General features: G+C 39.5%; 2 protein-coding genes across 4 annotated transcripts in view; one reads left to right on the forward strand and one right to left on the reverse strand.

Annotated features, from left to right (window-relative positions):
* TRAM2 (translocation associated membrane protein 2) overlaps positions 1-5,266 on the forward strand; it is a 41,631-nt gene extending 36,365 nt beyond the window's left edge. The window contains exon 11 of the mRNA XM_060784776.2: positions 2-5,266. Coding sequence (XP_060640759.2) covers positions 2-75 — 74 coding nt within the window. The 3' untranslated portion in view covers positions 76-5,266. The remainder of the gene's footprint in view (position 1) is intronic.
* Positions 5,267-5,361: 95 nt separating this feature from the next.
* On the reverse strand, positions 5,362-26,848 carry EFHC1 (EF-hand domain containing 1). 3 transcript variants are annotated; one of them, XM_060784748.2, is made up of 11 exons: positions 26,705-26,848; positions 23,470-23,691; positions 20,152-20,439; positions 18,817-18,966; positions 16,871-17,063; positions 15,823-16,043; positions 13,549-13,689; positions 13,194-13,407; positions 10,995-11,142; positions 9,078-9,291; positions 5,362-6,485 (listed from the first exon to the last, which is right to left on the reverse strand). In XM_060784748.2, exons 1-11 carry the CDS (start codon positions 26,765-26,767, stop codon positions 6,405-6,407), a joined length of 1,935 nt encoding a protein of 644 aa, XP_060640731.2. In that variant the 5' UTR covers positions 26,768-26,848; the 3' UTR covers positions 5,362-6,404. The 3 variants fall into 3 exon arrangements, with proteins under 3 accessions (XP_060640731.2, XP_060640738.2, XP_060640746.2); XM_060784755.2 differs by lacking the exon at positions 18,817-18,966; XM_060784763.2 differs by lacking the exon at positions 9,078-9,291.
* Positions 26,849-27,214: the final 366 nt, after the last annotated feature.

The raw sequence follows: 27,214 nt of genomic DNA on the forward strand, positions 1-27,214 counted from the left end.
GGTTACCATGAAAATGGAGTTGTAAAAGCAGAAAATGGTACCTCACCGCGGACCAAGAAACTCAAGTCTCCATAGAGCCAAACCACCGCTTGCAAGAGATATTTTGACGAGGATGTGGCAAAAGTGAGATGGAGGACTCTGGGAAGAGGAACATATTCCTCTCTTTTGGCCTTACCAAGTTCCACCTCAAGTAGCTTGAAGACACATTATGGAATTATCTCATTTTCTCTTTATCAGTTGCGAAAACCAAAAAAACCTTCTCCTTTTATATTGAGGTTTAAGAACACTTACTCCATTTGGTGTATTACCTTATTGTGTATTTTTTCCTCTATCCTTCAACATGCTTTTTTGCCTCGTTTTCCTTTACTTGGAAACATTTGACAGGCATTTCTTTTCTCCAGAAATCTATTCCTTACTCCATCCACTCTTCCTTTCTGATTGCATCTAGCAATACTTTCTACTGGAGACAGAGCAAATATTTAGGGTGCTGCAGGTCCTACCAACAGTGAGAAAAATGTACAGTGCATATTTCAGAGAGTGAAACATTAACCTGTGACTTCTGTTGAATTCTGGAAAGTTAGGCAGATTCAAGCATCTTTTGTATGCTTCTTCTGGCTAACATAAAATAGATTTGCTAATGTCTTAGCAAGAATGGAAATCCTCTTAAAACACCAAAATGATGACCTGCTGGCCTAACTCTTAGTATGTGTGTGGAGCACTTTCAATCTCCACTCGCTCAGATAATTTTGCTTAACCTACAGTGCCTTAGTGAAGGGAGCAGTGTCATCATTAATTCAAAGCCATTCAGGCAATATAGCATGGTCTCTATACAAGTACCCAGTGTTTCACCTACCTGACAAATGTGTCCTCTCTGGGTCCTCCTGGTGATTCTATGGTATGCTTCCAATGAAGGAAGTTGTTCCAAGACAACTCCATGGAGTTGTCTTGGAACACCTAAAAAAAAATCCTAGAATGTCTTAGGTCCTTCAGGGTGCTTCTGTGGTAACTTTTGCAGAAAATGCCCATTTCAGTAGGGTTTGCTTTTATCCACAGATTCCTATTTTCACAGTAAGTTCAGAAATATATCCTCCCTTGGATAGGGTTCATACTCTACATAGGTCTTTACATATAGCCTCTGGCTTTTTTATTGAACAATGGGACAGCTTCCTTAAATCATTTATTCCTAAGTAGCAGTGTTCTTCAACATAATGGTGGTGTGATTTGCACGCCTGAGCCCAACCAAACACAGGATAGCAATATTGTTGTGCATGTAGTATGGCCCTATTCACATTTACTCAGAGATATGCCCCGCTATATTCAAATGAATTTCCATCCTAGAAATTGCCCTTCGGGATTGCAACCTTTGGCTTTTATCATTTCCACATCTCCCTCTTCATAACTTTTGCCTAAGAGGATCTGTGGCTGTCAGTCATATTCTTCCCCTGCTAATGAGACTTGCATGGATTGTTTCCTAATAATTTGCCTGAATTATGTATATGATAAGAGGGATATTATTGAATAAGGGGGGATTTCTCCAGCTATTTGGCCATCATTTCCTAAAAGGTGGTGATTAGTGTTAAGTATGAACTCTACCTCAAAGGCCACTGCTTTCTGTTTTTATTTTCATTGCTTCTTGCTCTTAAAACAGAATTAGAAGTGACACAGGAATGATGGGTTATTTGTACTGCCGTAGTGTTTCCTTTTTTAAAAGGAATATCCTTAGTTGAGGTTCATTCAGCAGATTTAGGTCTGAGTATTATGATTGTCCTAAGGGCCACCTTGAGATCAAATGCAACTGGGTACATTATGAATGTTTTCTCTGTGAAGCTCCCCTGAATTTTAGATCATCACTTAATCCAAAGAAAGGACATTTTCTCTCTCTTCTTGGCCATACCTTTTTAACAGATTTTTTTCTTTAGAGCTCTCCTTTTATTCCTTGACGCAATACAGTTCTGACTGATACACATTAAGGACAATTTGTTTTTCATGAGAGAACAGGGTTATGGAATTATGGGACTGTTAATTCACAGTAGTGAATACTTCTTCATTTTACTGAAAGTTAGCCTTTTGGCTGATGCAAAACAACAACAACCTCAGGCCAATGAAAAGCACCCATTTTACAGGTTTTTAATTATTTTAGCAAAATTGGAATCTGTTAGTAAATGATAAAGATTTCATTTTCAGGTTGTTTTTCCGTTCCTATTTCATGTTCCTAAACTAAGTGCAACTTGTGATTCACAACATCAGCCATGTGTTGCAAGTCATCAATTACTTTTCTCTGGAGATACGTACCTTGTAGATTGCTGTTAAACCATAATGTGTAGCTGGTAAGGTTAAGCCATCTTGATGGGTCCCAGGCGCGGGGCTGCACTAAGGAGTGTTAACTACATTATGAGATGAACAAAACTGCCTAAATTGCTTATTGCATTTGACTGATCTGGCACTGTGTGCAGCTCTTTCCTCGCCCTTTTCCTGTACATTCTAGTTCTGCTTGCACTTTTTGGAAAGTATTATGCTGATTTTTTTTCTCCTCTTCAGATCCTTGGAATATTTGAGCTGAAGCAAATTTTCCCACATTGTGCCTGTCACCTCTAAGCTCTTGTTGAGTCCCAAATATACCTCATCTGTATTAATTTCTATATGTAGGAGTGAAGGGGTTAAACTGAATGGTGCTATGTAAGTCAGGTGGGGTGTGATCAAGTTAGTATGGTGGAGTAGTGAACCAGTTCTGTCAGTACAACCTGTTGGAAACCAAAGACATAGCCATGTTAGGCTGAATCGGTATGTGAAGGGATTTTGTAGCATTTTTGAAACTGAAAAACTTAAATGTGTGAAAGCTTTTGCTACTAACTTCTTTTACTTCAGTTAGGTCCCATCAGCACTGCCGTATAATGAAGTTTCAGAATACAGATTACTTGCATTCAGCTGGATTATATAGCAGTGTAGACTTATATAATCCAATGCAGTTCAATCTGCATTATATGACAGTGTAGGTGGAGCCTAGGTCTGAAACATGATACAAGATCCCTTGGCATACTGATGGAAACAATCCTGCTTTCCTTCTGCCACCCTCCTTGCTACAAGGAATTGGACACTATTCCAAAGACAGAGATCACATTTCTACATTGGGAGCTGTTCCCATTTCATTTGGATCTTGAGCTAATGTGACTGAACTCACATTTATCAAAGGGGTTTTGCCTGTTTTGCAGCAAACACCAGTCTAACATCTTCCAAGGCTTTTCAGAGGATTGCAATAAAACCGGCAGAAAATAGTCTTCCACTAGCTCAATTTGCTCAATTACCTTTGACATGCACAAGGTTATTATGCCACAGTATAGTGTATTTACAGTTTTTGAAAGTGCCTTACATTGCCTTTAGTACTTTTTTATCTTTCATTTATGCCTTTCTTGTATGTTTTGATATGTTTCACGTATATACACTAGTTTAGCTTTTTATAAAAGGGACTGTCTTTGCTAAACAGAATTGCCTCAGTTTCTATGCCTTTTTGACTTGTCAGTCAATCCTTCTTGGTAACTACAAGCTTTCTTCTCATTGGAGGACTGCTAGATATATTACTATTTGTTCTGGTATAGCAAAATACCATACAAGCCATATGATTTCTCACTTCCTTTGCAGAGCAATTTGTTTCCTGCTTTTAATTTCAGGTAACTATTTCTAAAATCGCAGAAAGCGCAAGAGTCCAATTTCTGTTCTGAGGTCCTCTAGCAGAAAGTGCTGTTGACCGAACTTTTATAGCTAGTTTTGCGATTTTGCTGTGGATGCATTTTGTATAGTCTGTGTTTGTGGAAGCTGCAATTTATAAGGGAAGGTGCATATAGCTGTCTCCCCTTGTTTCACTTTTCCACTGAAAATTGCCTTCCACAAATCCACTGCTTTCACACTTCAAAGGGAAAAGATGCAGACTTATTACAGTAGAAGTAAAGGCAGCTTGTGAACAGACATCTGGGAGAATCTTCCCAAACCTGCACAGGTAGTCTGTCTTGGCCACCACATGTCTGTGTGCAAACATGTGTGAAAATTGCTTTCCAGAAGCATCACATAATGTTATGTACATCTGTTTCCACCTGAGATTCTTCTGTATGCGGAGAGGAAAACAGGCATAGCCTTGTTCATATAGAAATGAACCAGGGTTGCATTGCAATGGCCTTTAAGGCTGGCTAATTTAAAAGTTCGCCAAGGTTTGATATGCCTTGGAAGTAATGTCACTATGGGAAAGGAATTAGGATGGTTCATCTTTAATGTGATCAGGTTTCTGTGAGGGAGGTGACATATTTGTTTTGAACGTACCAATGTTCCTCTTCTCTGTATGGAGAAAGGGAATCTCATAGTCCAGTGGTTCTCAACCTGTGGGTCCCCAGGTGTTTTGGCCTACAACTCCCAAAAATCCCAGCCAGTTTACCAACTGTTAGGATTTCTGGGAGTTGAAGGCCAAAAACAACCGGGGACCCCTGGTTGAGAACCACTGTTGTAGTCCTTCCTGTCTGTCCTGTCCTAGATGTCTCAGAAGATCCGTAGCAGCATTTTCAGGTTCAGCAATAAACTTTCCAAAGCTCAATACATAGATCTATCCACAGCAGGGCATTATTTTAAAAACAGCTTAATCTGGAGTTTGTGTTTAACTACTCATCTAGTAAAACGGTTAAGAAAAGTGAATTTCCTTTCACTGTCCTGCCCACTGAAATTTAATGTATTCAGTGCACACTTCTGAAACAAAATGCAGAAGCTGGATAAAAAAAAATGAGTTGTGAGGATTTCAGTACAGATTGACTTTTTGTTGCTAATTGTTGCTAATGGTGAAAAACAGCTATTCTATGGCTGTATGTAGAAGATGATTTTGTGTCTTCCAAAGGAACATGCGTCATTCTAAAAACACAGCTACATCAGGATTATTAATTGCTCAATATGTTTTGTTAATCTTCAATACTGTTACCATTTTTATGCAAAATGACAACAGGGAGGGATATACCTGAAAATCGTGTGTGTACATGGCTGTCACAAATGTCTCTAATTTTAGTCCAGATTTAAACTGGGAACCTGCTTTTCTATTTTTAAGTTTAATCTGAATGGTTCCTGGAAGGAAAAGCAACAGTTCTTTTCCAATTTTACTTCAATTCTTTCAATTCTGCCCCTGACAATTCAAGGTTGTATTTTTGTGTATAGATTTTTATTGTTGTTAATCCAGTTTTTATAAAAGCTATCTGTGACACAATATTTTCTGAAATAAAAAAGCATAGAATGATCAAAATTGTTAATTCAAGAACTGTTACACAGACACTGGTAAAAATCCATCTCTTCAGAAAACATGGCTTCTTCTTGAAGGTTGCTATAGTAAATGTGCCCTTATGACATTGTGGTTAATCTCCAGTTTCTCTTCCTGAAATAGAGCAACAGCTTTAGAACTGGTAAAGGCTATAGAATGGAGATTACCGGTTCAGTCCCTAAATCACCCTCCTTTCTGAGATCATTTTAGCCAGAAAAAACATGTTCTGTCAGTATTTGCCTACAAAATGAGGTTAAAGGAAAGGGTATTTTAGATCATTTTATATGGATGTTTCTTTGATAAGCAACGTAACCTACAAAGGACACTCCATTCCTAGAGTGAGGCATACAGGGTGCTTAGCGGGAGAGGCCTAGAGGCCTGTTCCATTCTGCACTTGAGAATCCCATGTTTCTTCACACTGTCTGACACTAATAGTAGCAGGATTTTGAAAATATCCCTTGAGAAGATGTGGAGTGCTCATTCATAATAAAAAGTCCTGCTTCCTGCAAAGGTCAACTCCAAAAATTTGGCTGCCAGAGCAAAGGGCACATCTACCTTCTCCAAATCAAAGTGCATAGCCACAGGAAGAAATGCTGATCAATTTTTTTGGTGCTCAAAACAGAAAATCCCATATGCTTCCCTTCTGTCAATAAAATTGCAACACTACCAGCGTGAGGTGGCTGTCACATAGATTTACTTGCACAGCTCGACCAAAAAATATCTTGGAGTCTTGATTTTTGGGCCTGTTCCTGTGGTTATTTGTGTTCTCACAAAATTGCATTAGATAGACTGTATCAGCTCTAATTCCTTAGATATGGTTATAATGATTTTCTATGGGCAAGCAGATGGCAACTGGTAGATGGCATATGTTCTCTATCTCAAAAACTAGATAAGGGATATGAGAAACGTGTGCCATTTTTGGAATCAATACATCAAATAGACCCAGAAACTGCTAACATCTGAAGCACCCAAACGTATGTAGGCCAGTGGGAGTTCTAGCCATGTTACAAACTGCTCTCAACCTGAAAACTGTTCTGTTGGATGACAGAGACTAGACCAATACTCAAGAATGATCACCTTTTAATACACATTGATCTATAAGGTTTCTGCTTCTTGTATTTTTTCATGGCAATTGGCACTGGAAAGCTTTCAGAAAGCTGGGATATTTTATCTGGTCTTCCCCATGAGAACACAGTTCGATAAGCTGGAAGAGAAAAGCAAGAGATGCCAAGTGATTGAAAAATGGGAAATGCTATTGTTTCATTAGGCTTAAAATGTGTTGGCTATCATTATAGGAAAAAAAATATGCATGGCTTCCCCATGGATGAAGAACTGATTACCCATAGTTAGTGGAAACCGATTGCTTCTTTTCTTTCTGTGAGTAGTTTTCTGTGAACAGATGTTGGATTTCTAGCATATGTACCCAAAGTGCTATATATATTGCAACACATGTTTTCTCCCATCAGATATTTCTGTGATGGATCTACAAGTGACCAATATAATGGGTGGGTTCTCTTCTATTTCCCAAAAAGAACATTTCTAAGATCACCTAACAACCTTCCTCCTACCAAATCACAGACCAGGGTTTGAGGGCCAAAATATGACCAACGCACATAAATATCCTTGGCTAGGTCTCAATAAGACATGCATTTCTTTCAGTCTCCGTTATTTACATTGTTGTTCAATGAACAGAAATACTAGGTCAGTTACAACTCTTCAGATATAAAGGTTTCCTGCACTGAAAGAAATACAACAAACATCTCCCCCTCTCACTTCATGGTGGGAATAAATCAGTGGATCGGAATTTTGACATGTTTGGCTTGCTCTTCTGTGTGATTTGTACAGGGTAAAACTGTTGAATTTTTCCCCAATATGTATACATGACTTATAAAGTAAACAAGCACCAAACTTTTATTTTACAAAATTATGAAATTATACAGTATCAAAATAATAATTACTGAAGAAGAATGTACTGGAGGAACATTTTAAAGCCTCTAATAAATCCAAATCCATTGAATTAAACATCCTTAAAAAGCAGACCGCAGTCTTCAGCTGGTGCCAAAAAGTAAGGGATAGTTTCCCCAAGGAGCAGATTCCAAGGGTATGTACGATATAAGGAAAAAACACTACACTGGATACTTTCTTTACTACACTCACACAGCAAAAAAATGACTACACTGGAGGGAAGTATTAAGTTGGTTAAGGAATCAACATACTCAGCATTATTCCATTCCCTGAAATACTAACATTTCTGCAGCTTTCACCCCATTAATAAAAAAAGCAACTGGGGAAACTGGACTTTACTTTTCCAGCAGCGGGAGTTTAAGCTTCTGCTTAGTACTGAAATGGCAGAACGGTGTATGAGCTGCAGAAAGTAAGACCTCTTCCCTCGCAGAAGGGGGTTTGCCCTGTTCCAAGGGGGCCCAGCTAAATCCTTGCTTCATTCCTGAACTTCATTCATTCCAGTAAGGCTCCCATTTTACCTTCTAATTACAAAATGCTGGCTGCAGTTCAGTCCAGTCTACAAGGTTTTCAACTGCAGTTTTCTACCTTTCTTCTAACTCAGAGCTTCTTAAATTGTGGGTCCTGATCCCAAATGTTGTCTCCTTAGCTCAGTACAGGGGTTGTGAAAGGCTTCACTGTCCCCCACCGCCACCACCACCACCACAGAGGAGTGGCAGCTGCTCCTTCTCTTGAAGGAAGGAAATAAAAAGCCCAGCTCAAACTGCTAAGGGAAGGGAAACAGGCCTAACTAGGCAACCAACCACATGGAGGAGAGTGAAAAAAAGTAGGCAGGGCAACATGGGAGGAGGAAGAAGAGGCAATGGAATACTGCCATTCTCTTCAGGTATTTTACTGCCCTTCCTTCTCCCCAAACTCACTCCCTTGCTTGAAGGAAATATGATTTTTTTTGTATACACCTTGATTTTTGTACAGAGTTTGGCTTGCAATAGTATGAGCCCCCTGCACCTACAATTTCAACCATTCCCACTTCAATATAAACTTTTGACGTTTCCATTTTATATAAAGGACATCATTTTTGAACATCCAAGAGTATCCACTGAAAGTCCTGAAACCAAATGCCAGCAGATGCTGAGAGCCACTGTGTTTTATTTTAAGAGTTTATTTTTACATACTTTGAAATTAGGTATGCCCTAAATATTATTGCTGTGGTACAACTGGTCCTCCATATCCACAGATTTAACCCTCCAACATTCAAAATATGTTTGATTTGTATGCCTATTTTATCTACAGTAGAGTCTCACTTATCCAACCTTCGCTCATCCAACATTCTGTATTATCCAACACAGTCTGCCTTCTGTCCGGATCCACAGTTGTTTCAATACATTGCGATGTTTTGATGCTTGTCGTGTCAGAGCAACCAGTCCATTACATTACATTTATTATATTTATTATATTACATGTTTTGATGCTAAATTCATAATACAGTAATTACTACACAACATTACCATGTATTGAACTGCCTTTTCTATTAATTTGTTGTAAAACATGATGTTTTGGTGCTTAATATGTAAAATCATAACATAATTTGACATTTAATAGGCTTTTCCTTAATCCCACTTTATTATCCAACATTTTCGCTTATCCAACGTTCTGCTGGCCCGTTTATGTTGGATAAGCGAGACTCTACTGTACATACATATCCCAGTTTCACATTAAAAAAATATTGGGTAAAAAGGGGTCGCCAGGTTTAAGAAGCATGTATACAAAAAAGATACAGCTTTTCTGCTAGAGTTAAGATACACTAACTATTATTACTGCTATAACTATTTACCTGTTGAAAAATGGGGTCATCAATAGGCACTTTAAAATGGTCACAGAGAGCACAGAACTCTCCTTTGTTCAGTAGGCCTGTGCCATTTTTGTCTAGCTCAAGAAAGGCTGCATGCATGTTGCTGTCTGGCAAGTAATTATGTCGCCTCATATGTTCCTGTATCTGTTCAATTAATGCATCCAGCTCCTGTGTATAAGACTCGTGTGAAGGTATTCTGTATGGAGACAAAGATTCTGTTATTGAACTATGGATGTGTAAAAGATGGGTAGTTTTGATTTGATGGTGTAACTGCAAAATCTTTCCTCCCTGCCTTCAGGGAGTGAAAATCTTAAGAAGAAACAACAAGGAAGTGAGAAGATCCAAGAAAAAGGGGAGATATGTGGCTGATGTGGATAAGAGAAAACTTGACCATATTCTATTTATTGACCATACAAATACAGGGCAAACATTGTTTGTTTAATGCATCTACAATCTTTCAAGTAAAGAGAACAGTTTTTTAAAACATGGTGATAGTGGTAGGTTGCATTCTGACAAGCAATAATATGTTCTCTCCCTTCTGGGGCCTTTATTTCTATCCTCTAGTGCAAACATTTAAAACAAAAGGTCCAAAAACCAAATCTGGCCCAAGGGACTTTCAATGCTTTAATGTAAGCAACATGAAGTTCACACATTTCCCCTAAATACCAGCTTAAAATTCATCACCAAATATGAGTTTACTAAATTTGTAAGTAATCATCTTATCAATCAAGCTTATAAAATAAACTTTCCAACCCTGCAAATCACAAATCTCTTTAAATCATCAACAACAAGAGCAGTAGTTAAACACACGGTCTCAGAGTCTGATGGAATCTCCTCTGGAGGTTTTTAAACAGAGGATGAATGGCTATCAGGCAGGAGTGCTTTGACTGATTCTTCCTGTATTGCAGAATGGGTTGGACTGGATGGCCCTGAGGGTCTCTTCCAACTATATGATTCTATGAACAACTAAATTTCAAAACTTTCAAGCTACATTCTGATAGATATTAACATTTTCTGGTTAAAGTACATGATTCCTCAAATTGAATTGTCATAACAACATCTGTCACACAAACTGTTAACCAACTGTTAACATCTGTTAACAACCATTAACAACATCTGTCACACAATACCTGAGATGGATTAAATGGAACAAACTGGGCAAGCTTGTTTGCAATAATTTCTCCCCTACTATATTTTACTGCTGGTTTTTTAGCAGCAAGATATTTTAGTGTGGTGGTCTACATGGGAGATGGACTCGGTACAGCATAGCTGGAAAAATGCATTTGTGTGCTCCCCAACAGAAAACACTCCTATGCATGTAAAAATGAGCAGAACAGGGAGAAAAGTTTAGCATTATGCCTCTGAAATCATTTTAAATATAACCAATACCATTTCCATCTTCAGCAATTTCTTTCTAATAACAAAAAACAGGCATACTATCTGCTTTTCTTTCTCCTTTCTGAGTAAAGTACATTATGCAGACATGACATGATGCTTGGAATGTCTTACACATTGATTAGTTATTGTTTATCTTGGTTAAGTCTGAGTAAACATGAGTCTAACTGTTGCAGAATTAAAACACAAACAGAAACAACAGATGATGAGCCCTCCTGCAACAACATTAATCTCATCCAGTATCCTGTTTCCCATTGTACCAGACAGATACTTTCAGATTTACAAATAAGACAATAGTCTTCTCCTGGTTTGTATTTTTGTGGCCCCAAAACAGGTAAAGGAACCATAGCCTATGTTTCTCTCATATGGCTTGAGGCCTGCCTTCACCACAATGAAGGGAATGAGTCTATATAATGTCTACGAAAGCCTCACAGTCACTGTGTCATGCTAAGAAATCCAAACAAAGTAATGACTAAAATCTCAATATTTTCTTTCGGAGCTCACTTTTTTAGTGCTTCTTTTGCTGCCCGGCGAGGTGCAAAGTGATTCCTCATAGACTCCACAACAGCTGCTGGGAAGCTCTCCAAATTTTCTTCAATATAATTCATGACATATTCATCAACATCTACAATGATGAACCTGTGGCCAAATACTGGATGAAAGAGAACCAATAAATAATTATCATGAATACTGTTCACAATACTTCCAAAAACAGAAAAGAATTGTTTATTGATAACATATTCAAGCACATGGCACAAAACACAAGGTCATTTCAGATCAGAGCCCACAATTCACCTCCCAATTTTGGAAACTATTCTTAAGACTGTTGGGGATAGAGCAAGCTATGAGGATTGCTTATCACCCTAGAAATTATGGCCAAATTGAAAGACTACACCAGATTTTTGAATAATATTTGCACTGCTTCATTAACTTTCAAAAAGACAATTGGTTGGAGTTGTTATCTCTTGCTGAGATGTCCTAAAATAACTATGTACATTCTAGCACTGGACACTCACCATTTGAAATTGAAACTTTCAGCTTTACCAAATCCTTAAATCAGGGGTCCTCAAACTAAGGCCCGGGGGCTGGATACGGCCCTCCAAGGTAATTTACCTGGCCCTCGCTCAGAGTCAATCTAAGTCTGAAACGACTTGAAAGCACACAATAACAACAACAATCCTATCTTATCAGTCACAAGTAGGTCCACACTTCTCACTGAAATACTAATAAGCTTATATTTGTTAAAATTGTTCTTCATTTTAACTATTATATTGCTTTAAAGTGTTTTTTTTGCACTACAAATAAGATATGTGCAGTGTGCATAGGAATTAATTCTTTTTTTTTTCAAATTATAATCCGGCCCTCCAACTGTTTGAGGGACTGTGACCTGGCCCTCTGTTTAAAAAGTTTGTGGACCCCTGCCTTAAATCATCCAGTCTGGCCCTATGGCATTATTGGACTGTGCACTGCCTGGTCTTTCATAGAGGCATTGGAACTTGCCAAAGAGATATACAAAAAATTGTAAATGGATTAAAAATATGGGGAGTGAATTGGAGTTTAAAACCTGGACAGTTTTCCTTATTTATCTGCAAGGTGTTCAAAGATTCAGCAACTGTCCAAAAAACCTAGCTTTGAAATAAGTGGACTCTTTTGTGGTCAAGAGATTAATTAATTCTGTGTTGGCTGAGTAAATCTCCCAAACAACTATAAACATTTGAATCCTGTCATTCATTTCAGCTTGTTGAAACCTGTGCTAGAGTCAAACCTGTGGAATTCAAGCAAAACTCCACCCCATCATTGATGACTGACAGAGATCAATACTTAATATTGGATTCTTATATCTATCAAGGAAAACTACAATACTTTGTTAAAGGGAAACATTTCCTGGGTTGTTGTATATAGCCCGGAAAAACCTACAACAACCCAGTGATCCCGGCCATGAAAGCCTTCGACAGAAACATTTCCACTCGGATGAATGTGAGTGGAGTGACTCCAAAAATGCTCAATCCCCAGTCCTAACTAGAAAATTCATGATAAATATACTGTGAAGTCCAAGCCACTAAAATTATTTGGAGGGGAATGTTTATTTTCAAAGGTGCAAATGTCAGGACCCTATCCTTAGATCCTGCCATGATCTTCATTTTTCTGCCATGTGCTGTTATTATGTATAACCACAGTGGCCACTAAGGCTATGTCAAACATGCTTTGGTTTTTTACTGCATTACCATATATATTCAGCTATAGCTTTATACACTCTAAATTATTTAATGTTCAAATATGTAATTGAGAATTGGGGTATATGAGAAAACAGCTTGTTAGAAAAGCAATTGCTTTCTGGAAGCTGGAATAGCAAAATCTCATTAGCTAGGAATGCAGGCATATCAAGTTTGGGTTAACTGGTGGTTTTTGTTTGGAGAAGAAACTACCCAAGGTCTTTCTCAAGTGCAAGTTGAGAGAGTGGGAACAGAGTGGGAATGTTTTAATTACCTGACCAATGATGAAAAAATTGAAAAATGTGTAATATATGTTTCAACAAATAGCATTTGAAGTATGTGAACTGCACAACCTATAAATATATGATGCATAGGTTGACTTCCAGTTCTGATAAATAAATGGGATATAATGAAGAATGAACTAAAACGATTCCATATTTAATTTGAAATATTCACTCTATCTTTTAGTTACCTTCCACTTTCTACATACCTTCAACCATAGCTCCAACTACGAAGTCAGATGGTTCATAATAAACAGGGTTTTCTGTAGAAGACCCTGGCTTGGGAACACGGGTCTTCCCTAGGTATTTGCCCCCGATAATTCCTGAATTACGCACAGGGGGTTCATAGATACTGATCATGTCAGTAGCAAGGCAATAAGAGAGGACAAACTGACGTTTCTCATCCTCAGGGCGTGGCGATTCCTGTAGCAATTTAGAGAAGACGTGAATTAGATAGGTAGTAGCAACTGCTTGAAAACCCACTGCGTTTAAGGAGCTGAAATTCAGAGAAGTTTGCAAACTGGATGGTTTCCAGAAAGCACATCACATATTAGAATGTCTCACCAATCTAACAGCATAGCGCAACACTTTACGGTCATTCTCTAGCATCCTAATAATATTTTTCCTAGGTGGTTGTGGAACCAGGCTGAAGCAGTTCTGGAGAGAGTCCTCCAGGAAACCATAACCATTGTAAGGTGGGATTACCTACAGATTTTAAAAAGCCAAGGAGAAAGAATAATATTTTATTATTATATATTTAATACATATATATCATATTTCTGTCAACATAAGATCAAATGTGGTTTACAGTATAGATTTAACCAAAATATAGGTTAAAAAAGGGAGAGACTCCAATATATTTAGTTACATAGCTGAGGCACTAAGAAACTGTTTGTAAAGTCGAAAGATGCATAATGGGAAACTGGTAAAAGCAAACCATTCTCTAGTCCAGTGGTTCCCAACCTTTTTTTGACGAGGGACCACTCTCCAACATTAGTACCAAAAGGGTTACGAATCAGTTTTTCGTCAACCTCAGAATTGTTTTGGTTATTTGGGGTGCTGATTCAGAAAATTGCATTTGATAGATCACATCAGCTCTAGTCTCTGATATAGAACATATGCCATTCAGTAGTTGCCATTTGTTCGCCCACAGAAAACCGTATTTAATAATCTAGAGATGTTGTAGTCTATCCACTGCAATTTTCTGAATCAGCACCCCAAATAACCCCAGGTACAGGTCTAAAAATGAAGACACCAAGGCGCCTCTGCTTTCAGGCACCACATGGAACAGCTCTGCTCAGGGGGAGAAAGGAAGGGGAGAAGCAGCAGTCGGGAGGTTTTTTCTCATGCTTTTTGTGGGTAGTCAGCTTTTCCCCTCCCGACATCCCCATTGCCTCAGCACTATAAGAGGGTTTCACAAAACCAGTTGCTCTCGTAGTAATGGTGAGGCCGTGGACCATATTTTAGTTCTTGGGGACCACTGGTTGGGAACCACTGATCTAGTCAGTGCCCCTGATGCACAACAGGAATGAAGTATTTTGCTGGCTTTCTATGTAGTAAAATAACAGCAGCTGTTTAATGAATATGGACACTACAGAATTGCAAAATTCTAATTCCCAGATACTTATATCTTCTGACAAAAACCTTAGTAACAACCACATATTGTACTAAAAAGTCAAAAAACAATTAAGCTGTACTATTAAAACATTAATTGAAAACAGCTTAAAGCATTTAACTGCTGAGATTAAAATTATAGAACCATGGGGCAAGATGAGGACAATGGAAAAGAGGGTTTCCTCCCAGCAGCAGAATCGGAGCCCCTGGAAGAGGAACAGCATTATACTACTAAGGCTGAGCAGGAGCAGGACCTTTCAGGAATGGAAGCATCTGAGTCGGAGCAGGAAGAAAAAGAGCAGGCATTAACTCGCCCCACCCGGCTCCAGCTCAGGGTTGAAGCTATCCAGTTGCAGAGGTCCAGTTAGCTGGCGCAAAGAGAATCTCACAGTTATAAACACTTTTCAGGAGCAGCATAAAAGGCTGGTGTTTGGAACAGTTGACTGCTGGAAGCAATTGTTGGGTTAGTGCAACAGCTGGTAATCTTTGGTGGCCTTGTGCCTTGAACCTCGGACTATGTTTTTGGATATCGGACTTGGACTTGTTGGTGAAAATCTGTGTATTAGACCTAGTGGAACGGACATTGGAATTCACTTGCTTGATCCTGTTAATTGGATTGAATATGGCTTGAAATTCTGGACTGACTACATTCGGAACGCTGCAGCCCTTGACAAAAATTATAGCACCCCCAATGTAAAAGACCCAGTTCTAGAAAGCATATGTAAATAAAAAATGGCTTTGGTGTAGAAGTAAAGGAGCCATGTTCTCCAATTAGGAGTGAGGTAACACCAGACTCCTCCAAAGGCACTCTGGGGAGGCGCAGAGAAGACTGCATCTGATAAGGCTCCTGGAAAGTTGCAGTTTGTTCTGTTTGGTTAGGATAGTGGGGTATGAATTGAAATACAAAGCTTCTGGATATGATGTCTGACACTGTCATTTAATCTTTTCCCAAACTCAGAGCCACAAAGACTATTCGGTTGCAATTCCCATCATCCCCAGACCACATGGAGGATCATCAAAAGTGAGGAGAATTGTCATGCAATAATATCTGGGGACTCAAATTGGGTAAAAACTAAAAACTGATTAGCTTAAACTTTTAAAATAGTTTTAAAACTAGATAGAGCTCACCATTTAGAAATATGACCCACTGAAATCTTTTTGCAAGAAAATAAGCTTGAAACTAAGCTTTATCCTTAAGTGATGGCTCTCCCATCTATCTGTTACCTGTTTGATTTCTTCTGGAGGCTGTTTCTTTATATCGACTGGCTGGAAATCAGTGATGCCAAACTTATCTTGATAGTATTGCCGAGTGAATTCATCACAATTGTATATAAAAAAGGAGCGCCCAAGAAGAGTAGTAGATTTGCCTACAGCAAAATCTTTAGCTGTAAACCATTCCAAGACCTCTTGATCAGAGATCTCAAGGACACAGGATGGGAAGGTTCCTTTTCAAAGGAAGATATATGGATTAGCCTTGTGTAAATTCCAGAAAAAAAATATCAGAAAGAAGGACAGACCTTTTCCAGAAACAACTGAAAATAACTAAGCTTTCTTTAATTTGACATATTAAGAAAGAAACTGTTCACATCATATGTTGATTCTGGAAGTAATTCAAACAGGTGCATGAAATATAATAAGGCAATATTTAACAAGATTCTAAAGAACATATAACATTTAGAGAAAACTAGATGTAGGATGAAATGTAGTATATCTAGTGTGTGTATGTACATTTTATTTAGTACTAGTCATCCCCTGCCACGCGTTGCTGTGGCCCAGTCTGTGTATATGTGTTTTGTGTGTGTGTATGTGTGTGTACATGTGTGTTTGCGTATATATATGTGGTTTTGTGCATGCATTGTAATGTTGTTGTTGTTGTTGTTTTCCTTTAAGCCCCTTCCGCTGTGTTTTTCAGTGTTTTTATGAGTGATGGTCACTCGTTGGCCTGATAGGTGTCTTGTGTCCAAATTTGGTGTCAATTTGTCCAGTGGTTTTTGAGTTATGTTAATACCACAAACGAACATTACATTTTTATTTATATAGATACATAGTATAGTATATAGGTCAAAGACTAAGATTAGCATTAAATGTATTAGTGGCAAAATTGATAATTTGATCTGAATCGATTCTATGTCTATCATATAATTTGATTCCTATGTTCCAGACATGACAATGTTTAACAGCATTCTTATATCTACATGCACTGCAATTTACATATCATTATATGCCCTAACCCTGAAAATCCTTAAATGGAAGGGATTAATGCCCTTATCACCTTTGTTTTCCACAATTCTTTTGGGCAGGCGCTGGCGTTTTATCAAGACTGGGAAAGGATCTCTGCCGTTGTTCCGCTCATGGACTTCCCGCACCTCCACTGTATCATCCGCCAAATAATAGTGGATGATGAAACAACGGTTCTCGCCAAACATGTTCACTGTGTCATCCCATATGGCATAGAAACGAAGGACCTGTGAGACCAGAGCATAGTGTGACACAGCATGTTTTGGTCATATAAGTTATGAATATAAATCTGCAACATCTTCATTTAAAAGAAACTTGAGGAACAAAACTGAGAAAGAAATCTTGATGGTACAGAGTAGAGGAGATAGTACTGTATCAAATGACTTGACAGAGTTCAAAGCAGTTCTTTATAATCAACACATGCATTATAACCCAGGTTAAATTGGACATTCAGGCATGGAAAACATGTGCTTTCTTTTCCTCCCCCCACAGACTCCTTCAGTGGCCCTATTTTCCTCTCAACTTACTAGAGGAAGCCTCCGATGCAGGCCTGGAGCCTTTCCCCCCTCTCCCTTTGCCCTGAAACACTCAAGGAGAAATCCCCTCTTCCCCTAACCAAAGCCCCTTTTCATCTCTGGGGGGAGAGGCTTTTCCTGTTAAGTGGTGGGGGAAATGGAGGGCAGGGTGTGGGAGGCTGGAAGTGCCAATGCCCACCCGTGCTGATCTGAGATCAGCATGGGAGAACATCTAGCCCCCCCCCAGCAAAATCTGGGGGTTTGGGCCAGCTGTGTTGCCTCCATCAAGAGAGGAAGTGGGATTTAAAATCCCAATTCCTCTTGGATTATTGGCCTGAGTAGAAGGGCCCTCAAATTCTAACAGATGACTTCACTACTGGAGCTCTTCTGGCTGGTCATTCTGCAGTCTTGGTGCAGCCAGTGAAAAGGTCCTTTGGGGTGCCTACGTAGTTTGCCAAGAATGAATCTGCCAAGAAATGTGATCTATTAGTGATGTATTATGGTACACTTTGTAATTTCCATGGTGTATGTGTTTTGTCAGAATACTAAAATTCTGCCATGACAATGGTGGGGCTTGCAATGTCTTTTGCTATGCCATTGTCTATTGGCTTGTTTATGGCATGGGTTTGTTGTTACTATAGATCTCAGAAAAAGATCTAGAGCTCTTCAGAACATGTTATTCAAATAAAAAACAAGTGGCCTTAACCAAACAGAAGAGGAAAAAAACTCAGTTTTTCCCAAACTGTGTTACAAACAGAAAAGTTTTCGAAGATGTATTTTAATGATAGATTGGACTTGTATTTCAACCAAATAATGTTCTCCAAACTTGCTTTTAACAAGTTGTTCCCTTTAACCAGTACCCTTCACCAGTCACATTTTCTTTTTTATATAGCCAGACTGTAGAATCCCAAAATAATTATTATCACAATCACACTAAAACTGAGAACAGTCATAAAATGTTTTAGGGACAGGGACTCGCCAAATAGATTAGAGACATTATGCTGAAGACACATTCTGGACAGAAATCATATTAAAAACCAATAAAAAGAGGATATGCTGAAAAACTTTCAAAGAGTTCATACATGGTCATGGTAAGAAAGGAAAAATGTCACACATGAAAAATGTAGTCAATATTTATACCTCTTTCTATTAAATATATAATCAAAATAGTTTACACAACAGCACAAAAAAACCAAATAAAATGTCATCTTCCTGAAACAGTGGTAAGCAGCAATATAACATTAATGACATTAAAACTATGTCAAATGCTATGAAATGACAGGGCAATGATTACATGTGAACTTTTGTTGCTATCTGATAAGTGGTGAAGATTCTTCTCCCATTCCCCAACATACACATATAACTATCCCTTTAAGGTTTCCCCACCAGAAAAGACGTGGTGCCAAGTTGGAACACTCTGGCTTAATATTCAGTGTAAAACAAGTGCAACAAATCTCAGGCCCACCTTTTTGTCAAAAGTTAAAAATTGTTTGAGCTGGTCAAAATCAGAAGGTGTGATATACATGCGCAGAGGCATATTACGGAGTTCTGTATAAGGGTCAAAAATCATTTTCTCTGGAGGATTCAGCTCAATTCCTTGGCTCTGCAGAAAAGTCTAGAGAAAGACAATAATGTCAATAATACTAATTTACATAGCAATATCTGGGTTTTTTTAACAGAAAAGAGGCATGGCATGTCCTTACGCCAACTGTTTATCCACTATAATAGACACAACAAAGAAAGGGAGAAATTGAGGCATGAGTAAAGAGAAAAAAAATGAGACCTATTTCTGATTACCTATACTTTGTCTTTTGTAGGAGTGGGAAGCCTATTAGGATGGACCCTTCCAGGAGGTTGATAGATCTGAATGGATTGGTGATGCCGCAGTTCTGGAACTCTGCCCATGGAAGCTGAATAGCTTCCTCCCTGCTGTCTTTCCAGCAGCAGGCTAAACCTTTTTATTCAGGGAAGCTTTTAAAGAAGGAGGTTTTTAAAAATGAGCCACAGGGCACTACATGGTGGGTTAAATATTTTGATAGTTTTTAGTGCTTATATTTTCTTGTAACTATTTATTTTAAATAGTTTAATTCTATTTTAGTATTTGAATGTCATAGGGTTAAAATTGTAAATTATATTGTTTGGGGTTTTTTAAAAATCATTCTGAGTTTCTTTTAGGAGATGAAAGTGGGATATAAACAAATAAATAAAACCGTATTTTTTATTTATCTGTTCCATAGAAATGCTGGAATCTTACGACTGAAATGGACTTCAGATTTTACTTCATCTTTTTTTTAGCTCCCTGTAAAGTAATTTTTGGTTATGAAGATGCATTTTAAAACGTTAACCAATGCCTTAGTTATTCCTAGGCAGTTTTTTTGTCTATATAATTCTTTTTTAATCTAGATAAATTCCTAGATATATTTTACACAATTATGTTTTCAGATGTAAAAAATAACTGTAAAATATATTTTTAAATAGCATACTGACAGAGATTCATTTAATAATAATAATAATCTTTATTTATGTTCCCCTTTATATCGCTGGAGAGACTCAGAGAAGATTACAATATACATGTGAGGCAAACATTCAATGCCTTTTACATAGTGAACAACAACATAAAACAGAAACAAATATTCAATGATTCCCCTAACAGCCTGTAAAACACATCCACCTCTTTTCTGACATTATGGATGGACAAGTATTGTGATACAGCTAGCCTTCGAAGTATTTTAGTTTAATTATCTTTTTTAACAATGTCATGCCAAGTTGATTCTGTAAATTGTGTACAAGTTTACAGTACCTCTGTGAATGCATCACAATCAACTATCCGGAAAGTCTTGCCATAGATAGTAATGTTGATTCCTCGGTTCAGATCTTTCCAGTGATAATGGTCCCCACAGTCATTCTTGGGTAGGCGTTGCCGTTTGATCAGTTTGCCCTGAGGAATCCCAGAGTTTTCCACGATTGGTTCCATGACAGACATACTATCATCTTCCAGATAATAATATATGCCCACTTGGCGGATGCGGAAATGCTCTTCTGTAGATATAGGGACATCTTCTTGAAAGTAACCATCAAACTTCAGCACCTGAAAAAAAGGAGCCTCAATCAGGATGTGAATTATACAATTATAAAAGATCCTTGCCCTTTTCTGGACACACTCCATTTTGTCAATATCTTTCTTTTTGGTGCCCAGAACTAGACAGAGTAGTCCAGGTAAGGTCTGACCATAGCAGAATAGAGGGCCACCATGACTTTCCTCGATCTCGACACTATACTCCTTTTGATGCAATTTGGAATCAGATTGATTCAGATTGTGCTGCATCATATTGCTGATTCATATTTAGCTTGTGGTTTATTAAGTCTACGAAATCACTTTCATATATATTGTTATAAAACCAGGAGTCAAACTTCTATACCTATGCATTTCATTTTTTCTGTCTAAGTGTAGTACCTTAGATTCTTCCCACTGAAATTAATTTTGCTACTTTTGGCGCAGCTCTCTAATCTGTTATGACCATTTTAGATTCTGATCCTGTCCTCTGTGCTATTAGCTATCCCTACCAATTTGGGTCATCCATAAAGTTGATAAGCATGCCTTCCATTCCAGTGTTCAAGTCATTGATAGAGGTGTTGAATAGCACTGGGCCCAGTACAGAACCCTGTAGCACCCCACTGGTCACTTCTCTTCAGGATGAAGAGGAGCCATTGGAAGGCATCCTTTGGGTTCAACCAGTTCCTAATTCACCTAACAGTAGAATTGTCTAATCCTCTGGGGCAGTAGTTCCCAAACTTTTTGTCATGGAACCCTTCCAGAAGATCTTTCCCCCTAATGTTCCTAAATATATTTCACAATACTGTCAACCCGCAAGCACTGTGAACCCACAAAGTTCTTCCTTCTTTCATCTGCTTCCATTGCGTGTATGTTCTGTACAATATAGTTCAGTTGCTTCCAACTCTTCGCGACCCCATGGACCAGCCCACGCCAAAGCTCCCTGTCGGCCACCACCACCCCCAGTACCTTCAAGGTCAAGCCAATCACTTCAAGGATACCAAACCTACAGTATAGTAGGCTTGGAAATAAACAGAACACATTTTAAATATACCCTTAAACATAAATTTTGGTACAGAGAAATACTGGATTCACACTTAATGGGACAAATGAAATTGTTTCACTTTTGTATTTAAAATAGTTTTGAAAATGGGCTTTATGTCTGGAAGCTGAATATGTAAAATCGGAAAGGCATCCATTGGTGTAAGAATAAGCTAAAAATCCTGAATTACATCGATAGGGGACATGAAGGGGGATATTCAGAGAGCCTTTCAGGCTACTGAATGCTTTACATATATCAGTCCTATCCAATGATCATTCTGTGGCATAAATTCAAATTTTGTTTTTAAAACAGATGCACATTACATTTTAATAAAACCTTTATTCTCTGGCATGGGATTTAATTTTTTTAAAGCTGTCTTTTGTGAAAACCTTATGAGGGTTCCATGGCACACAGTTTGGGAATCCCAATGTTGTGTCATCTGCAAATTTGATAAGCATCCCTTCTATTCCACTGTCGAAGTCACTGATAAAGATGTTGAATAGCACTTGAGTCCAGGTCAGAACCCTGTGGCACAACACTGGTCACTATTCTCCAGGATGAAGAGAAGCCATTGGGAAGCCCCCTTTGAGTTCGGCCAATCAACCAATTCCCAGTCCACCTAACTGTAGCATTGTTCAGTTCACTGCTTCTTAAAATATGGGTCCGAGCCCCAAATGGAATCCTCTTAGTTCAATGTCACACACACACAAACATTGAAAACTGTAAAAGATTTTGGAACACACCCATTTACACAAATGTTAGCAACAACATGTACTGTTTACAGTAGGCCTTGTGGAAAATGCTTGAGCTATATTCCATAAAATGGAAAACAAGCCTGTTTAGCAAGCCTTGCAAATGCTTATTTATTATCAGTAAATATTTGATTTTTATACCTACTTTATATAGCTATATGTCTGGAGTCCCATATACATTGCTTTGGGGAAGTGAAAACTTAGGTAATATTTTATTAGTTTCTTTGTGAGAATGTCATGGGGAACCTTGTTAAAGGTCTTACTGAAATAAAGATATGTTACATCTATATAATTCCCTTCATCTATCAAGCTCGTAAAGAGAAACACTGACATGATTAATGTTTGAAAAACCCACATTGACTTTAAAATAAACCTGTCCCCTTCTATACAACTGAATAAAATCCAGATCATCTGTTTTGAACTGGATTCTATGGTAGCAAAGTGCATAGACAAATTTTTGGGTCCTGACTAAGGACAATTGTCAAAGGAAATGTTTAACCAAATCCATGCCTTCAATTATTTCCAAAAAGTGGATAGGGAGGGGGCTAGTCTGATCTCCCTGGGAACGGAAATCCAGGGCCAGGGGGCAACAACCGAAAAGGCCCTCTTTCTAGTCCCCACCAACTGGGCTTGTGTTGGAGGCGGAAGTGAGAGAAGGGCCTTCCCAGAGGACCTCAGGAATCGTGTTTCAGTGATACCAATTACTGTATTTTTTCAGTTCTAAGACACACCTTTTTCCTATGTGAACATCTCTAAAAATGGGGTGCGTATTTTTGTTGGTGGTAGTGGGACTGAAATTAGGGTGCATCTTACAATCATAACATTTGAAGATAGGCTTCTGATATAACCATCTCCCCACCATCTGTTGGGGCCTTCTCAGTGGTTGCCCCTCGGCTCTGGAATTCCCTCCTTAGGGATATTAGATCAGCCTCCTCCCTCTTGACTTTCCGAAAACGAGTAAAAACTTGGCTCTTCGAGTAAGTTTGGAAATGCAGTGCAGTAAATAATTATGAACTATGAAGAATGAACATGGAACAGCAAGACAATGCTACTGGACAATGAGTTTAACAGGAAACACTGGTGATCATGTTTTTAATGGTTTTATATGGTTTTATAATATTATGTTGTATATTTTAATTGTATTTTTATGAATGTATGGCATCGAATTGCTGCCAAGTCTGTAAGCCACCTTGAGTTGTCTTATGATTGAGAAAGGCGGGCTATAAATACCATAAATAAATAAATAAATAAAATAATGTTATTCTGAAATACCTTTTTGTCAAAAGCCACATGTGCAGGAATGAAATCGGATGGCGGAGCTTGCTTCGGTTGACCATACGTTAATGTGGGTCTCTTGTTGGCGAGTTCATCCAGTTCAGCTTGGGACAGCTGATTTACATAAAGTCGTGTTCCACCTATGCCCACAGTTGGAGTTTGCTTAAAGGCAAAACCATTTTTATAACCTAGGGTCTGAGAACGATGAAAAGAAGTTTTCTATGGAAAGAAAAAAAAGTTATATGATATATAGATGATTGACAAGGCAAATATGCTCAGTTACAAAAAGGCAAAGGCTTCTCATTCTTCCAAGGGTTTTCAAAAAAAGTATCCTATTTGATTGTAAAGCTGTAAGCTTTGGGTTGTTGTAGGTTTTTTCGGGCTATATGGCCATGTTCTAGAGGCATTCTCTTCTGATGTTTTGCCTGCATCCTCAGAGGTAGAGAGGTCACAACTTCTGAGGATGCTGCCATAGATACAGGAAAAACATTAGGAGAGAATGCTTCTAGAACATGAACATATAGCCTGAAAAAACCTACAACTACCCAGTGATTCTGGCCATGAAAGCTTTCGACACTACGCTGTAAGCTTTGTTATATTTTGCCTTTTGATAAGAGTTTGTTATTAATTGCCATCAAGCTCAAAACCAAATCAATCAAAACATTTATTTCGGTCATTGACCAGCACAGGAAATAGTGTCACGTTTCCTTACAAACCTGGCATGTTTGGTACATTAAAAATATAAATACAACTACTAAAAACACAATATGGGTGAGGGAGCAGAAGGGGAAACAGGGTAAAATCATACAATGTCCAGATCCATCACCAAATTGTAGATTCAGGGAAGACGATTACTGGACACACAGTTGACTTTTGGAACTAGTCATTCCCTGGCGGATTTTGTATGCTGCTGCACAAAACTTTGCGACATTGTAGGTTGTAGCTGAATTAGTATCCGCAAGTAGCAGGGAGGTATAAAATTGTCCTGAATGGCCTGGGTGCTTGTCTATCAGGGGTAAGATAAGCCTGGCATGGGTATCCCTGTAGAACGGGCACTGAAGGAGCACATGTTCTATTGTTTCTACATGACCCGAGTCACAGGGGCAGAGTCTCTCTGGGAAAGGGATCTTCCGGTAGCGGCCTTCGAGTACAGCTGATGGGAGAGCGTGGCATCGGGCCAGGGTGAAAGCCCTCCGATGAATAGGAACCTCTAAGTATGTTAAATAGTGAGCCATCAAGCTCACTTTGACTTATGGTGACCCTATGAATGACAGGCCCCAAGATCCATGACTGTCCTGCTCAGGTCTTCCAAACTCAGCGCTATGGTCTCTTTAATAGAGTCAATCTATTTATAATGCAGTCTGTCTCTTTTCCTGTTAGCTTACACTTTACGAAACATTATTGCCTGTCCTAATGAGTCATAACTTTTGAAGATAGGCTTATGATATAACAATTTCCCCACCATGAAACTATCTGTGGTGGTGAGATTGTGTGCTTTTTTGAGGTTGCTAGTAGAGTACCTCATGTGCGCATTCAGAAGAAGACCTACAAGCCACTCTAAACACCTTTGCAGAAGCATACGAGCAGCTCAGCTTGTCATTAAACATTGAGAAAACCAAGGTGCTTTTCCAGCAGTCACCAAATGCCTCTCTAATGCCATAAATACAACTTAATCCCTCTCCAATGCCAGAAATACAACTTAATGGTGTAACATTAGAAAATGTTGACCATTTCCACTACCTTGACAGGCACCTCTCCACCAAAGTCAACACTGACACTGAAATTCAACATTTCCTGAGCTCTGCGAGTGCAGCATTTTCCCGAATGAAACAGAGAGTGTTTGAGGACTGGGACATCTGTAGGGATACCAAGGTGCTTGTTTATAAAGCTATTGTCCTCCCAACCCTGCTATATGCTAGTGAAACATGGACTGTCTACAGACGTCACATGCAACTCCTGGAACGATTCCATCAGCGCTGCCTCCGGAAAATCCTGCAAATCTCTTGGGAAGACAAGTGGACAAATGTCAGCGTGCTGAAAGAAGCAAAGACCACCAGCATTGAAGTGATGGTCCTCCGCCATCAACATCCGTTGTCCAGATGCCCGACCACCGTCTCCCAAAGCAGTTGCTCTACTCCGAACTCAAGAACGGATAAAGGAATGTTGGTGGGCAGGAAAAGAGATTTAAGGATGGGCTGAAAGCCAACCTTTAAAACTCTGGCATAGACACTAAGAACTGGGAAGCCCTGGCCCTTGAGTGCCCCTGCTGGAGGTCAGCTGTGACCAGCTGTGCTGCAGAATTTGAAGAGGCACAGATGGAGGGCGAAAGGGAGAAACGTGCGAAGAAGAAAGGGTATCAAGCCAACTTTGACTCGGACCGCCTTCCACCTGGAAACCGATGCCCTCACTGCGGGAGACGATGCAGGTCAAGAATAGGGCTCCACAGCCACCTACGGACCCACCGCCAGCACACCAATCTTGGAGGACCATCATCCACAGACTATGAGGGATTGCCTAAGTAGAATCATAGAATCCTAGAGTTGGAAGAGACCTTACGGGCCATCCAGTCCAACCCCCTGCAAAGAAGCAGGAATATTGCATTCAAAGCACCTCTGACAGATGGCCATCCAGCCTCTGTTTAAAAGCTTCCAAAGAAGGAGCCTCCACCACACTCCGGGGCAGAGAGTTCCACCGCTGAACGGCTCTCACAGTCAGTCTCACAAGTTCTTCCTAATGTTCAGATGGAATCTCCTCTCTTGTAGTTTGAAGCCATTGTTCCCCGTCCTAGTCTCCAAGGAAGCAGAAAACAAGCTTGCTCCCTCCTCCCTGTGACTTCCTCTCACATATTTATACATGGTAAGTAAGTGTACCTCATGTTACACAGCTGAGAGGTCAGACTACATATGCCAATGAGCTATTAGAATGCAGCAGTAGTGGGGAGTGACACTAGTGGAGGACTCTCTCAAGGCACACAAGAACAAACCATGTCCCCGGCCATAAAGCTGTGTGTTCTGTGCCTTCAAGCTCGCGCAAACGAGCTTGTCCGTATTTCCTCAGTGGTTTCCCCTTCTGTCCCAGGGATGTTCAAACTGCGCATGCTCAGACAGAGCTGAGGGGCTTCTCTCGCCGCGCCTCCCTTTGGGCCTTCTGGCGGCTCCTGAAGGGAGAAACGCCGCCCCGCCGCGGGAAACGGGGCGGCGAGGCAGAGAGCTAGGCTTTTAGGTATCCTCACCGTGGGGTCTCGAAACGTCGAGCCTGGCAGGATGGGAAGCCCTTGCACCGGCTGGGAACTCATGGCGGCGGGCAGCCGGCAGCGGAGGGACTGTCGCGCGGCGGCTGCGGGTTGCCATGTCCACGCGCTCCCCCCGTTTCCTTGGTAACGATACACATCCTGAGTGCGCATGCGCCCTCCCTTAGACTAGACAGCGCGCGCCTCGCCAGTTTTCCTGTCTCGCCGCCAACACTTCCTGCAACCACCCGGAAGCTCCATTTGCTTAAGCAATTTCTGCTATATTCAAAGGTCCCTTCTAGGTGAATAAAATCCCACATTATCTGCTTTGAACTGGGACATATGGCAGTGTGGACTCAATCCACTTCAAGGCAGATATTGAGGGATTTTCTGCCTTGATATTCTGGGGCCCTTTCCACACAGCTGAATAAAATAATAATAATAATAATAATAATAATAATAATAATATTTATTTGTACCCCGCTACCATCTCCCCAAGGGACTCGGTGCGGC

This window comes from Anolis sagrei, chromosome 1 (assembly GCF_037176765.1).
Source record: "Anolis sagrei isolate rAnoSag1 chromosome 1, rAnoSag1.mat, whole genome shotgun sequence".
NCBI lineage: Eukaryota > Metazoa > Chordata > Lepidosauria > Squamata > Dactyloidae > Anolis > Anolis sagrei.

Coding starts and splice junctions, on each gene's coding strand:
- EFHC1 (XM_060784748.2), bottom strand. CDS start 26,767: ATGAGTTCCCAGCCGGTGCAAGGGCTTCCCATCCTGCCAGGCTCGACG. Junction 20,440..23,469: donor ATGTGGCTTTTGACAAAAAG/GTATTTCAGAAT, acceptor CCTTTTTTTCAG/GTGCTGAAGTTTGATGGTTA. Junction 13,690..15,822: donor CTCCAGAAGAAATCAAACAG/GTAACAGATAGA, acceptor TAAAATCTGTAG/GTAATCCCACCTTACAATGG.